Below are 11,685 nucleotides of genomic sequence, written 5' to 3' on the forward strand. Positions count from 1 at the left end.
CTTGGTTCATGAGTTCAAGCCCCGCGTCAGGCTCTGGACTAACAGTTCAGAGCCTGGAGTTTGCTTCGGATTCTGTGTCTCCCTCTCTCTCTGCACCACCCCCCAAGCTCTGTCTCTCTCTCTCCCTCAAAAAATAAACATTAAAAAAAAGAACATTAAAAAATAAATTTAAACCAAGAAGACTTACCTAAGATTTTCACTTGGAAATGTTTTGGAAGTAGTGAGAGGTGGTTCATTTCTCACCTCTGTGAATGTAGTAAATTGTAGTAAATAAATGCTATGAACTGTTTTCATTAAAAGGGTTAATTTTTGGGGCGCCTGGGTGGCGCAGTCGGTTAAGCGTCCGACTTCAGCCAGGTCACGATCTCGCGGTCTGTGAGTTCGAGCCCCGCGTCAGGCTCTGGGCTGATGGCTCAGAGCCTGGAGCCTGTTTCCCATTCTGTGTCTCCCTCTCTCTGCCCCTCCCCCGTTCATGCTCTGTCTCTCTCTGTCCCAAAAATAAATAAACGTTGAAAAAAAAAATTAAAAAAAAAAAAGGGTTAATTTTTTAGATAAGTATTTTCTTGATTTATTTACTTACATGTATGCATATACATATATACATACACATATATACACATACATATAAATGTATATACGCATGTATGTATATGTATAAATGTATATATACATATAAACTTTACACCCAGTGTGGGGCTTGAAATCACAACCCCAAGATCAAGAGCCATACGCTCTACTGACTGAAAGAGCCAAGGTGCCCCCTTTACTTCAATTAAACAAAAAATCTCATTTGGGAGAGGGTCATAGATTTCAGGCACACTTGTGACCATGAGCCAGCTTTTTCTGGAGTTTGGGTCAGGCTGGGGGTAGAGGACAGAAAGTTGATTGATGAGGATGGCAGAGGGAGCAGGGGGTGTAGCGGTCACAGATGTCTGCTCTGTCCCACCATCTCACATGGCCAAGCCTGGCTTGTGAGGCTCTCTCTGCCCTGCCCTCCTCTCCTCCCCCACCTGTGAGCTCATCCTGCAAGACCCAGTTCAGACGACACCGCCCCTAGGAAGCACTCCCAATCCTCAACCCCAAGTAGTAAATTATCACAAATAATTATTAATGAATACTAATGGCATCATTGAAGATTTTGGTTTATCCGGATCTGCTCTCTCACCAGTCTAAGAAATCCCTAGAAGCAGGGATTGTGCCCGGTTCCCCAACATGTCTCCTGCCTCAAACCGGCTCCTGATCTGTGTCCCCAAACCAATACGTGGCACTCCCACCTACCCCCACACTGGGCTCTACCCCACCTTACCCCACACAACCACCGCATAACCAAGGAAGAATTCGTTTGTCCTTCCATATCTTTCTCCAGCCCGTGCCTCCTCCCCATGCTCATGGCCCTGTCCTCTGTCATCTGGAGCCTATAGAAGCTCCTTCTATGTCTCTCCATCTGTAGTCTCAGCTTCTCCAACAATCTGAACAATCCCTCTGAAACACAAATTTAACCATCTTCTTCCCCTGCCTACACCCCTTCTGGGGCTCCCCATCATCTTAGGACACGGTCCAGCTCCCCACCAAGTCACATAAGGTCCAGCAGGTCTGACCCCTGCTGATGGCTACAGCCTCATCAGTGCGCAGGGCCCCAGATCCTTCCACCCTAACAGCACCCGACCATGCTCCACTGCCTTGGCACTTGGATTCCTCTGCCCAGAATTCTCCCTCCCTACTCTCCCTATCCTGCCCTGAAAAATCCCTACTTTGCCCTCAGGTGACTCAGCCTGAGTTGACAAGGTTGAAACAGGTACCACTTCTGGGCCCCTACAGACACCTGTGCCACCCAATCCTGCCCTGACCCCTCTGTCTGTCTCCCCCAACCTTGCCCTGACTCCTCTGTCTCCCCCATCCCCACCATGACTCCTCTGTCTGTGACTTCTCACCCCAGCCCTGTGTGTTCTGAGCTTCACTGACTTGTAGCTGCTCTGTCTCCCTTGTGGCATGACAGCTTCATGAGGGTGGGGCACAGTCTGTCTTGGTCACCTTAGTGTCCTCAGCATCCCTCAGCACAGGCGTCATGGAGTGGTGGGTTGACTGAGCACTGGTTGGATGACTGTCTGGAAATATTTTAATATGTTTTTAAAATGTTTATTCATTTTTGAGAGAGAGAGAGAGAACGAGTGGGGTGGGGGAGGAGCAGAAAGAGGGGGAGACACAGAATGGGAAGCAGGCTCCAGGCTCTGAGCTGTCAGCACAGAGTCCGACATGAGGCTGGAACCCACGAACGGCGAGAACATGAACTGAGACCAAGTCGGACACTTAACCGACTGAGCCACGCAAGCACCCCTGGATGACTGTCTTAAAAGTGTTGAATGGCTCAGGAGCCTGGGGGAGACTATGGGAGAGAATTTTCTGAGTGGATATTTGAGTTCATGCAATAGGAGTTGGCCCACCTCAGAATGCTCTCAGGACACATGCGTCCGATGCAGGCTTTTTCTGCTGAGTGTAACCCGTGGAAACTGAGCGAGGCAATACCCTGAAAAATAAGGGAATCAGCTGGTGTTTAGAGAAGGGAGACAGAGCCGGGTCAGCATTGTTTGAATGCAAACACAGGCACAAGCACATCTCAGACATGTGTACACAACGTGACCCACGTGCCTACACACTGTGCCCGAATACACACACATGTGTCCATCCACATGCCCATACCCAGTCACCAGTAGTACGTGCACACACACACACACACACATTAACACACAGTCAGACATGAGGGTGCACACACAGACATATGTGTAGACATCCCTTAACAGGCATACCCCAAAGCATGTACTCAGTTACCCATAGACAGACAAGGGCTGGTGTGCATTCAGGCACACTGGTCTGCACACACACCCAAGGTTAATGTCGTATTATCAGCCCCAGGGGGGAAGGCTCAGCTGTGCCAAGGAAGGAACGGCAGAGAGGTTCCCACAAGGCTTTCTCTCCCTTCCTCTTTTCCCAAAGAAGTATTCAGAACTTTAGACCAGAAAGGATCAAATCCAGAAGGGGATTTAGAGAACCCCTTACTCATGTCCTTCATCCTGTGGAGTAATAGGAACAGCTACCATTCGTTGGCACTTACTGCCATGTACTTCACACACATGAACCCATGACTCCTCTGAAAATAGGCTAAGAGGTGGGTCCTGTTATTGGCCCCATGAGACTCAGAGAGGTGAGGTGACCTGTTCAAGGTCCCACAACAAAGAAGGGACAAGGGATTCCAATCCAGAGCTTAATCATACTCTTAATTGTTAATATAGGCTTGGTTGGCTTTAGGGAAACTGATACCTGCCAAGCCTGTACTAATACCCCTCCGTTCATTAAAACCAAAAACATTCCCTGCCAAGGCACACACACACATACAATAAAACAAACCAACAAAAAAAGCACAACTCAACAAACAACATTCCTCTTTCTGCTCTGTTCTCTGCCCCTTGTTCCCTCCCCCATAGGACTCTGGCTCAGGGGCCTAGAGCAACATACCAGTACTGAGAGTGCCAACCTCATGCACCTGCACTCCTCTAAGGTCAGGGCTGGCATCTGAGCAGGGGGTCCAGCTATCAGATGCTGCCTTGTGCCCATCGGGGCCCCTCTCAGGCCCACTGAAGACCAGTCCAGCACCCACATGGTGCTCATGTCAGAGTCTGCTGGGACCAACCCCACAGCTGCATGATGCCACCCTGAAGCCACCCCGATGGCCACCTGGGCCTGCTCTCAGACCCTCCTGGCACCAGACATGGCTCTGTTAACGATCTCCTGATATCAAGTTCAGGGCCAACCTGTTTTCAGTCCTAGACACTAGGATTGAAAACAGAGCCTGCCACTGTATCTCTGCGTCCAACACTGATGCTAGTCTCCACACCACCCATTGCTAAACTTGGTCTCCACTTGGCCTTCAGGGTGGGCTAGGCCAGTCAATGGAAGAAGGAATGGACAGGGTTCAAATCCCAGATCCCTACCTGCCACCTGTGTGACTTCCAGCAGGTAGGGACGCTTGTTCTTCTGAACAGCAAAATGAGGATGCTATGACAGAGCCCCACTGCCAGAAGGATTCCATGAGATCACAGTTTGCACACTGCCTCTTCATAGTTAGTGCTCACCAAAGGGGAGCACCCTCTTGTTAAGGAAGAAGGTCACCGAGGAGAGGACAGCAGGACCACCATCTGTCCTCACACCCACTTTCAGCATCCAGGGCCCGGCTCTCTCCTGACTCAGGAGTTTTCCCAAAGCTCTCCTGCTGTCATTCCCTTTGCCTGCTGCCGACCACCCTGCCCAATCCCCAATCATCCCTAGGGTACCTCACACACTCTCCCATCCCCCACCTTCTCTTCTGAAGTGCTCCCCTTCTACTGGCAGGGAATCCCAGCCCCAGAAAGGGGGAGTAAGCGTACAGTTCAGAGACACAGGAGCCCTTGCCCACCCTCTGTTGTCTGTCCTCAGTCTTCTCACTTACGAAATGGGAAACATCAGTATTGCTACTAGTACCAACAACCATGGAAATGATGAACCTAGCGAGCTCCCCTAGGGACTGGGTAGGACCAGTGTGGCTCTCTGTAAATTACACCCCTTGAGACAGTTGGGACTTTTTTGACAACATATTGGTGGATGTCATTACTTATTTCCAAGTCCTGCCCAGTCCCTCTGCCACTGAGACCATGAGTTACTCTTCTTTCCTAAGGAAAGTTCTACTTGAATGTGGCTCTGGACTTCTACCCCTTTCCCAACCACAGACAGGCCATGACACTGATTCTGACCTTGCTCTGAGGTCCCAGTGAGGATTCTGGGCACCAGAGGTGACACTGTGTCCAAAGCAAAAGCAGGTCAAAGCCTGGGGCAGGTGCTTGCTCTTGATCCCTCTGGATTCCTGTATACTTCTCCCAGGAACCTCCATCACAGCCAGGGGTCACTCCAAGACCCCCAAATTCACTACCTGGAATTTCCCCTCCTGAGAAAGACTTTTCATCATACATCCCTCCTCAGCAAGAAACCCCAAATCTTCAGCCACACATTCTGTCTCACTGCAACACCCTTAAACCCAGATCTTGGATTCTTTTCTCCCAAGATGCCCTAACCCATAACTTTTGGGTCACTTCTCACTCTGACCTCAAATCCAAAGCTTCAGAATCTGAAACCAAATATTCCAAAATCCGGAGGTTCCTAATTTTTCTACTGCTTTACCCAAGTCTACAGCTCTGGGGTGGCCCCTCCTGAGGGGCAACAACATTCTGCCTTAGGGGCCCCTCCCTATTGATCTCCCTGGGGTCACTTCTTCCTGCCTTGCTGGCTTGTCCCAAGCTCAGCGGTGAGCCCGGGGCAGGAGGGGGTGGGGGAAGGCACTATAGCTGGTAAGTGAAATGGCACAATTAACAAACAGAACCAAAGTCCACCCTTCTCTCCTAGGTGGTATAAAGGCAAACCACCCCAGCCATCTGTCACTCCCACTGCCACCATGCTGGCCTCAGAGCTCCTTCTGGTGGCTTTGCTCACCTGCCTGACAATGATGGTCTTGATGTCTGCCTGGAGGCAGAGGAAGCTCTGGGGGAAGCTCCCTCCAGGACCCACCCCATTGCCCCTCATTGGGAACTACCTGCAGCTGAACACAAAGCAGCTGTCGGATTCCTTCATGAAGGTGCCATGAGACAGGGGATGGTGGAAGGGGGTGGGGCTGGGGGCCTGCCTAATTGAGCTGGGGCATTGTGGCAGGGGGCAGGCAAGGTTGGATGGGAGTCTTAGGAAAGTGGAATTGTGCAGCTGGGGCAGCAGGGTCCTAGGCAGGGAAGAGCAGATCCTGGGATACCCGCCCCTTGAGTGCCAGAACCTGGGGGAAATGCATGCAATGGGTGAGGTCTGGGCATAGGGCCGGTTCCCAGTGGGGCCGCTCCCTCTAAGCATTCTCACTTTGGTTAGATCAGCGAGCGCTATGGTCCTGTGTTCACGGTCCACCTGGGGCCGCGGCGCATTGTGGTGCTATGTGGACACGAGGCCGTGAAGGAGGCACTGGTGGACCAGGCTGAGGAATTCAGTGGGCGAGGCGGGCAGGCCACCTTCGACTTACTCTTCAAAGGCTATGGTGAGGGGCTCGGGATGGGGGCATGTGGTCAGGAACACTCGATGGCCTCAGTTTCCCCACTGTTCTTCTCTTGACTCACCTTCCCACCCACGGCTGAGGCCAAGTTCTCCCCCTGCTCCCCTCCATCCCTGTCCCTACTTATTGTCCCTTCTCCCTGGTCTTCTCTAACTTGACCCTGAGTGCCTGCGTCTCTATTTCCCCTGCTTCTTGGCCCCATGTCCCTGTTCTCTCTCAGATATGCCTCTTCTTTCTGTGTGTCTTTGAGGAGCTCTTGGGATTTCTGACTCAGAACTGTGGTCAGTCCACCTCCACGTCCTTGTCTCTCTCCTGATTCTTTTCTTCCAACTCGGTTTCTATCTCTTTCAATATTTCTCTGACTCTTGAGTTGTATCTCCCTGTCTCCTCTGAACCCTTCCTTCCCCCACTCCTGCTCTCTGCTCACCTCCCTCCACCTCTGCCCCCACCCCTCCCAGCCTCCCCCAACTGTATCCTCCCTCTCCAGGGGTGACGTTCAGCAATGGCGAGCGAGCCAAGCAGCTCCGGCGCTTCTCCATCACCACACTGCGGGACTTTGGTGTGGGCAAGCGTGGCATCGAGGAGCGGATCCAGGAGGAGGCGGGCTTCCTCATCGAGGCTTTCCGGGGCACGCAAGGTGAGCCAGATGGGCGTGGGCAAGAAGGACGAGAGTACCCACGAGGATGCAAGAGCTTTCTGGTCCTGGAAGGGGACTGGCCTGGGGGAAGGCATCTAGGCTCCTGGCTCTGAGTTCTTGTGCTGAGAGCTTGGCTCATCATTCCGGTGCCCTCCTCCACTTCTCAGGCTGGTGTCAGACTGCCCAGTGGATGCTCCCCCAGATCCCTGTCTCTCCTCAACCCCATCCCATTCCCCAGGCACCTTCATTGATCCCACCTTCTTCCTGAGCCGGACAGTGTCCAATGTCATCAGCTCCATTGTCTTTGGGGACCGCTTTGACTATGAGGACAAAGAGTTCCTGTCACTGCTGCGTATGATGCTGGGAAGCTTCCAGTTCACAGCTACATCTATGGGTCAGGTAACCCATCCCAGTCTGTCTCTACAACACCCCTACTACAACCCTCCAATTTCTTTCCCACATGGAGACAGGTGCCCCAAATACCATCTTCTTCTGGTAGGGTACCTTCAAAATCAGCCCCCATCTTTGGGCAACTAAACAGCTGCACCAGAACTCAAGACAGGTACCCAATACCCAGTTTCCAGAGACACCTGTATATCGACAGTAGCTCCTCAACAAAAGAGGAAGGAGAAGGAGAAGGAGGAGAAGGAGGAGGAGGAGGAGGAGGAGGAGAAGAAGAAGAAAGAAGAAAGAGGAGGGCCAGGAAGAGGGGAAGGAGGAGAAGTAGGTGGGAGAGGAGGAGGAATAGAAAAAGAAAGAGGAGAAGAAAGAGGAGAAAGAAGAGGAGGAAGGGGATGAGGGAGCAGAAGAAGAAGGAGGGGAGAAGGAGAAGGAAAAAGCCAGAGCCTATAGATAAGAAACACACCCTCAAACCAGCTGTCTCTTCCTCAGGCAGGTACTCCCATCCCTACTTACCTTAATATCTAACAGTTGCTCCCTATTAAAATATTCCATCTTTCCATGAATATCCTAACATCTGTGCAAGAAGTCACCTCAGCCCACCTCTTGAATACCTGAAGACCAGGTGCTATAAATCTAGCCCAACAAAATCATTTGATATTTACACAAGCATCCTACACTGGCCCACTAGAATAGCTAGTAAGTGCCACCTCCCAAACCCAATTAAATATCTGAACATCAGGACAGGTTCCAACAATGATTCCCTAAATGTGTAAACACCTGGATAGACTGTTCCCCAAACCATGAAATAAGTGTCCCCCAACCCAGCTCACTCAAACACATACAGATGTGCCCCTATCAGCCCATGTGAATAACTGAAACACATGAACAGGTGTGTCCCCCACTTTAACACCTGCACACCAGCCCAAATTAACTGGAATACCTAGAAAAAAGCCCCCAATTCAAATCCCTTAAATATATGGACAATTACCTCAAAATTGTGAGACCACATGAATGCCTAAACACCTAGACACGTGTCTGCCAACAAAACCCAACCTGACTATCTGAACACCTACATGTGTTTGCTAATCCAGCCTCACTTGAACACCTGAAACCTGGATATGGGTCCCAATCCATCTCAACGATATGCTGGGAAAGGAGCCCTCACACTTAAGTCATGTAAAAACTTAGATATCTCCTCCCATCAGCTCCATGTAAATCTTAAACACCTGACAGGTGCCTTTAACCCAGCGCTTACCTTGCCCCAAGAAAGGTCCCACTCCCATCAAGACCTGCCTGCTGACAGCTGTCTTTCCCATCCCTTCTTCTATCCCCAACCCCAGCTCTGTGAAATGTTCCCATCAGTCATGAAACACCTGCCAGGGCCACAGCAACAGGCATTTAAGGATCTGAAAGGTCTGGAGAACTTCATAGCCAAGAAGGTGGAGCAGAACCAACGCACGCTAGATCCCAACTCCCCGCGGGACTTCATCGACTCCTTCCTCATCCGCATGCAGGAGGTACACCCCAACAGCCAGTGCAGAGAGCTGCAGAGCCAGGCAGAGGGAAACAAGGCTGGCATGGGGAGAGCAGAGGCTCGTTCAAACCATTCCCCTCATAACATCCTCACAATCCCAAGTATAATAACTATGGCTGCTCCCTCTACTGAGCCCCTGCCCATGGGCAGGACCTGTGTGTGCCAACCATAATAGCAAGCAATTCTGTACCATGCACTCACTGACTCTATTCCTCTCCTTCTCAATATCCCCACCATAAAAAAGTGTTCTTGAAGAGTAAAGGACAGATAGGCAGGTGGGTAAGGAGTGTGGGAAGGGCATTTTGGGCAGAGCCAGCAGCCTGAACAAAGAGCTAGTAGAACCAAGTCCCTCCTCCCACCTCTGGTCTGGATCTAAGAGAGAGGGGGAGAGAGGGGTCCAAAGAGAAGGACCCCAGAAGGGCCCTGAGAGCCCTGAGGGGAGTGGGCTTGGCCTGAAGCCCTCTCTCCCTATAGGAGCAGAACAACCCCAACACAGAGTTCTACTTGAAGAACCTGGTGCTGACCACACTGAACCTCTTCTTTGCGGGCACTGAGACAGTCAGCACGACCCTGCGGTATGGCTTCCTGCTGCTCATGAAGCACCCAGATGTGCAGGGTAAGGCTGCAGGGTGGGGGGCAACAAAGTGGCAGCCACAGGCCCTCAAACTTCCTCTGAGCCCACTGCAACATCCCCACCTTCCCCAGATCCCTGAAACCTCAGATATACCCTGTTATCCGGAGACTAGGTGATATTCTGCTGATGAGCACCAGCCGAGTTTCACTAGGTGTTTAAGTATTGAAACTATCTGAACGGATTGGTAAATAGCTTCCATGCCGGGTCAAATGTATATCCACTGCCTGCTCTCCAAACCATTCCCCAAACTCCTCCCTTATGCCTACTCATGATTCTGGCACGACCGGGTGAACAGGATGCTGCACCAACAATGCATATGGCCAACGTCTGTTTTGAATGGTCTAAGTCCATGGCACACATGGGTGTACATATTTGGACTATCATCACTGCCCCGAGACCCTAGATACCTAAATACCTTCCCCCTCCTCCCACAGCCAAAATCCATGAGGAGATTGACCAGGTGATTGGCAAGAACCGGCAGCCCAAGTTTGAGGACAGGGCCAAGATGCCCTACACAGAGGCGGTGATCCATGAGATCCAAAGATTTGGAGACATAATCCCCCTGAGCCTGGCCCGCAGAGTCACCAAGGACACCAAGTTTCGGGAGTTCTTCCTCCCCAAGGTATCTTCCTGTCCCACCTTGGGGGACCTCCAACCTGCTCCCTGTGACCCAGCAATCCATTCCCTTAGAAGCTTCCCAGCCCCTGTCCCATTGCTTCAATCAAACACTGTTCCAACCACCACGTCCCTTCAATCCCCTCAGAGATTCCTGAATCCCGTGTCTCCCCCAGAGCTCTTTCCACAAGGAATATGAACCCCATACCCCCAAACTTCCTCTCTCAAGAGACATGAACTTCATGTCTAGACCTCCTCCCTCAAGGACACGGATCTCATGTCCCCCAAACATCTTGCCTAGAGAAACACAAACCTGATGTCTCTCAAACCCAGTCCCAGAGAGCATGAACCCCCACGTCCTCTCAACCTCCTGCCTTGAGAGACATGAACTGTGGGTCCCCTACACCTTCTGTCCTAAGAGACACAGAACCTGTGCTCTTCAAACTTCCCTTCTCAGGAGACATGAACCCCCATGTCTGCCAAGCTTCCTGGCTCAGAGACCTGAGTCTCATGTCCCCAGGGGACCCACACTCCCCCGCCTCCCATTTCTTATCACTCAGGGCACCCCCATTGCCCCTCCAACCCCCATGTGCTTTCAGCACACCCTGCCCCCACTCCACCTTATCAAATGCCCCTCTCCTCCTCACCAGGGCACTGAAGTGTTCCCTATGCTGGGCTCTGTGCTGAGAGACCCCAAGTTCTTTTCCCACCCCCGAGACTTCCACCCCCAGCACTTCCTGGATGAGAAGGGTCAGTTTAAGAAGAGTGATGCTTTTGTGCCCTTCTCCATCGGTAAGAGACCCCGGTCTGCTTGCTGCTAAGCCACTGCTCCCACCAACCGGGCCTCCTTCATCCCACATCCCATCTCTAAGCTGTAGCCTGGGGTCTGTCTCCATCTGGAAAGTCCCTCTAAGATCTACTCTAGAGCCAACCAGCTGCAAACCCCATGACTACAAGTACCTGTGTCCAGGCAACTGGAAAGGGATGATTGTATCCATTTCACAGATGGGGAAAATCAAAGTCCTTAGTGAGTCAGGTATTTGTCCAAAGTCATTTGGATTCTTGAGATTCCTTGGGAGGAGATGAGAGGCCGGCAGCCATATCTGAGTGTGTGCTTGGAAGGAAGGGGCACCTAAATTTCCCATTGCTACAGCTTGGGATAGCTCACCCCTATCCCATGTACAAGAGAAACTGACGCTCAGAGAGGGTTAGAGATGTCTCTGAAAATTTCTCAGTCCCTGCTCTCTGGGAGAATGCAGTTGGGAGTGGGTAGTGGAGAAGGGAGCAGTGAGAGCAGGCCTCACCTCCAGCCCTCCCATTCTGTCTCTTCAGGAAAGCGGTACTGTTTCGGAGAAGGTCTGGCTAGAATGGAGCTCTTTCTCTTCCTCACCACCATCTTGCAGAACTTCTGCCTCAAGTCCCCTCAGCTGCCCCAAGATATTGACGTGTCCCCCAAACTTGTGGGCTTAGCCACTATCCCACGAAATTACACTATGAGCTTCCAGCCCCGCTGAGCAAGGGCGGTGCGGGGTGGGGGAGGGGAAGGATGGGGGTGGAGCAAAGCAGTGGGCGGGGCAGGAGCGGGGCTATCAGGAGGGAGGTGACTTAGGGAAATCTGAGGGGGCAAGATGGGTAGAAGACGAAAGGAATGGGCCCTGTCTGTTCCCCTTGGTAGAAATAACTCCTTCAGAAGTGGGATGAAGGAAGGGAACATATTTATTGAGTAAATATTCTGCGTCAGCTCCATGCTA

At 51.6% G+C, this 11,685-nt stretch overlaps 1 protein-coding gene across 2 annotated transcripts; it reads left to right on the forward strand.

Annotated features, from left to right (window-relative positions):
• The first annotated feature begins 5,476 nt into the window (after window positions 1-5,476).
• LOC124511798 (cytochrome P450 2A13-like) lies at window positions 5,477-11,448 on the forward strand. 2 transcript variants are annotated; one of them, XM_047079171.1, is made up of 9 exons: window positions 5,477-5,656; window positions 5,935-6,097; window positions 6,600-6,749; window positions 6,988-7,148; window positions 8,492-8,668; window positions 9,160-9,301; window positions 9,754-9,941; window positions 10,585-10,726; window positions 11,267-11,448. In XM_047079171.1, the coding sequence occupies exons 1-9, from the start codon at window positions 5,477-5,479 to the stop codon at window positions 11,446-11,448; spliced, it is 1,485 nt and encodes a 494-aa protein (XP_046935127.1). The 2 variants fall into 2 exon arrangements, with proteins under 2 accessions (XP_046935127.1, XP_046935128.1); XM_047079172.1 differs by lacking the exon at window positions 5,935-6,097 and having other exon boundaries at window positions 5,477-5,658; window positions 6,592-6,749.
• The last annotated feature ends 237 nt before the right edge of the window (window positions 11,449-11,685 follow it).

The sequence above is a fragment of the Lynx rufus genome, unplaced genomic scaffold, assembly GCF_022079265.1.
Source record: "Lynx rufus isolate CCGP_SWC_20201006 ecotype Redwood Valley unplaced genomic scaffold, mLynRuf1.p SCAF_16, whole genome shotgun sequence".
Lineage (NCBI taxonomy): Eukaryota > Metazoa > Chordata > Mammalia > Carnivora > Felidae > Lynx > Lynx rufus.

Excerpts from the sequence above, each read along its gene's own strand:
- LOC124511798 (XM_047079171.1), top strand. The coding sequence starts at position 5,477 with ATGCTGGCCTCAGAGCTCCTTCTGGTGGCTTTGCTCACCTGCCTGACA. Across the intron at positions 5,657-5,934 it reads TGTCGGATTCCTTCATGAAG|ATCAGCGAGCGCTATGGTCC; the intron begins GTGCCATGAGAC and ends CACTTTGGTTAG. Across the intron at positions 9,942-10,584 it reads GGGAGTTCTTCCTCCCCAAG|GGCACTGAAGTGTTCCCTAT; the intron begins GTATCTTCCTGT and ends CCTCCTCACCAG.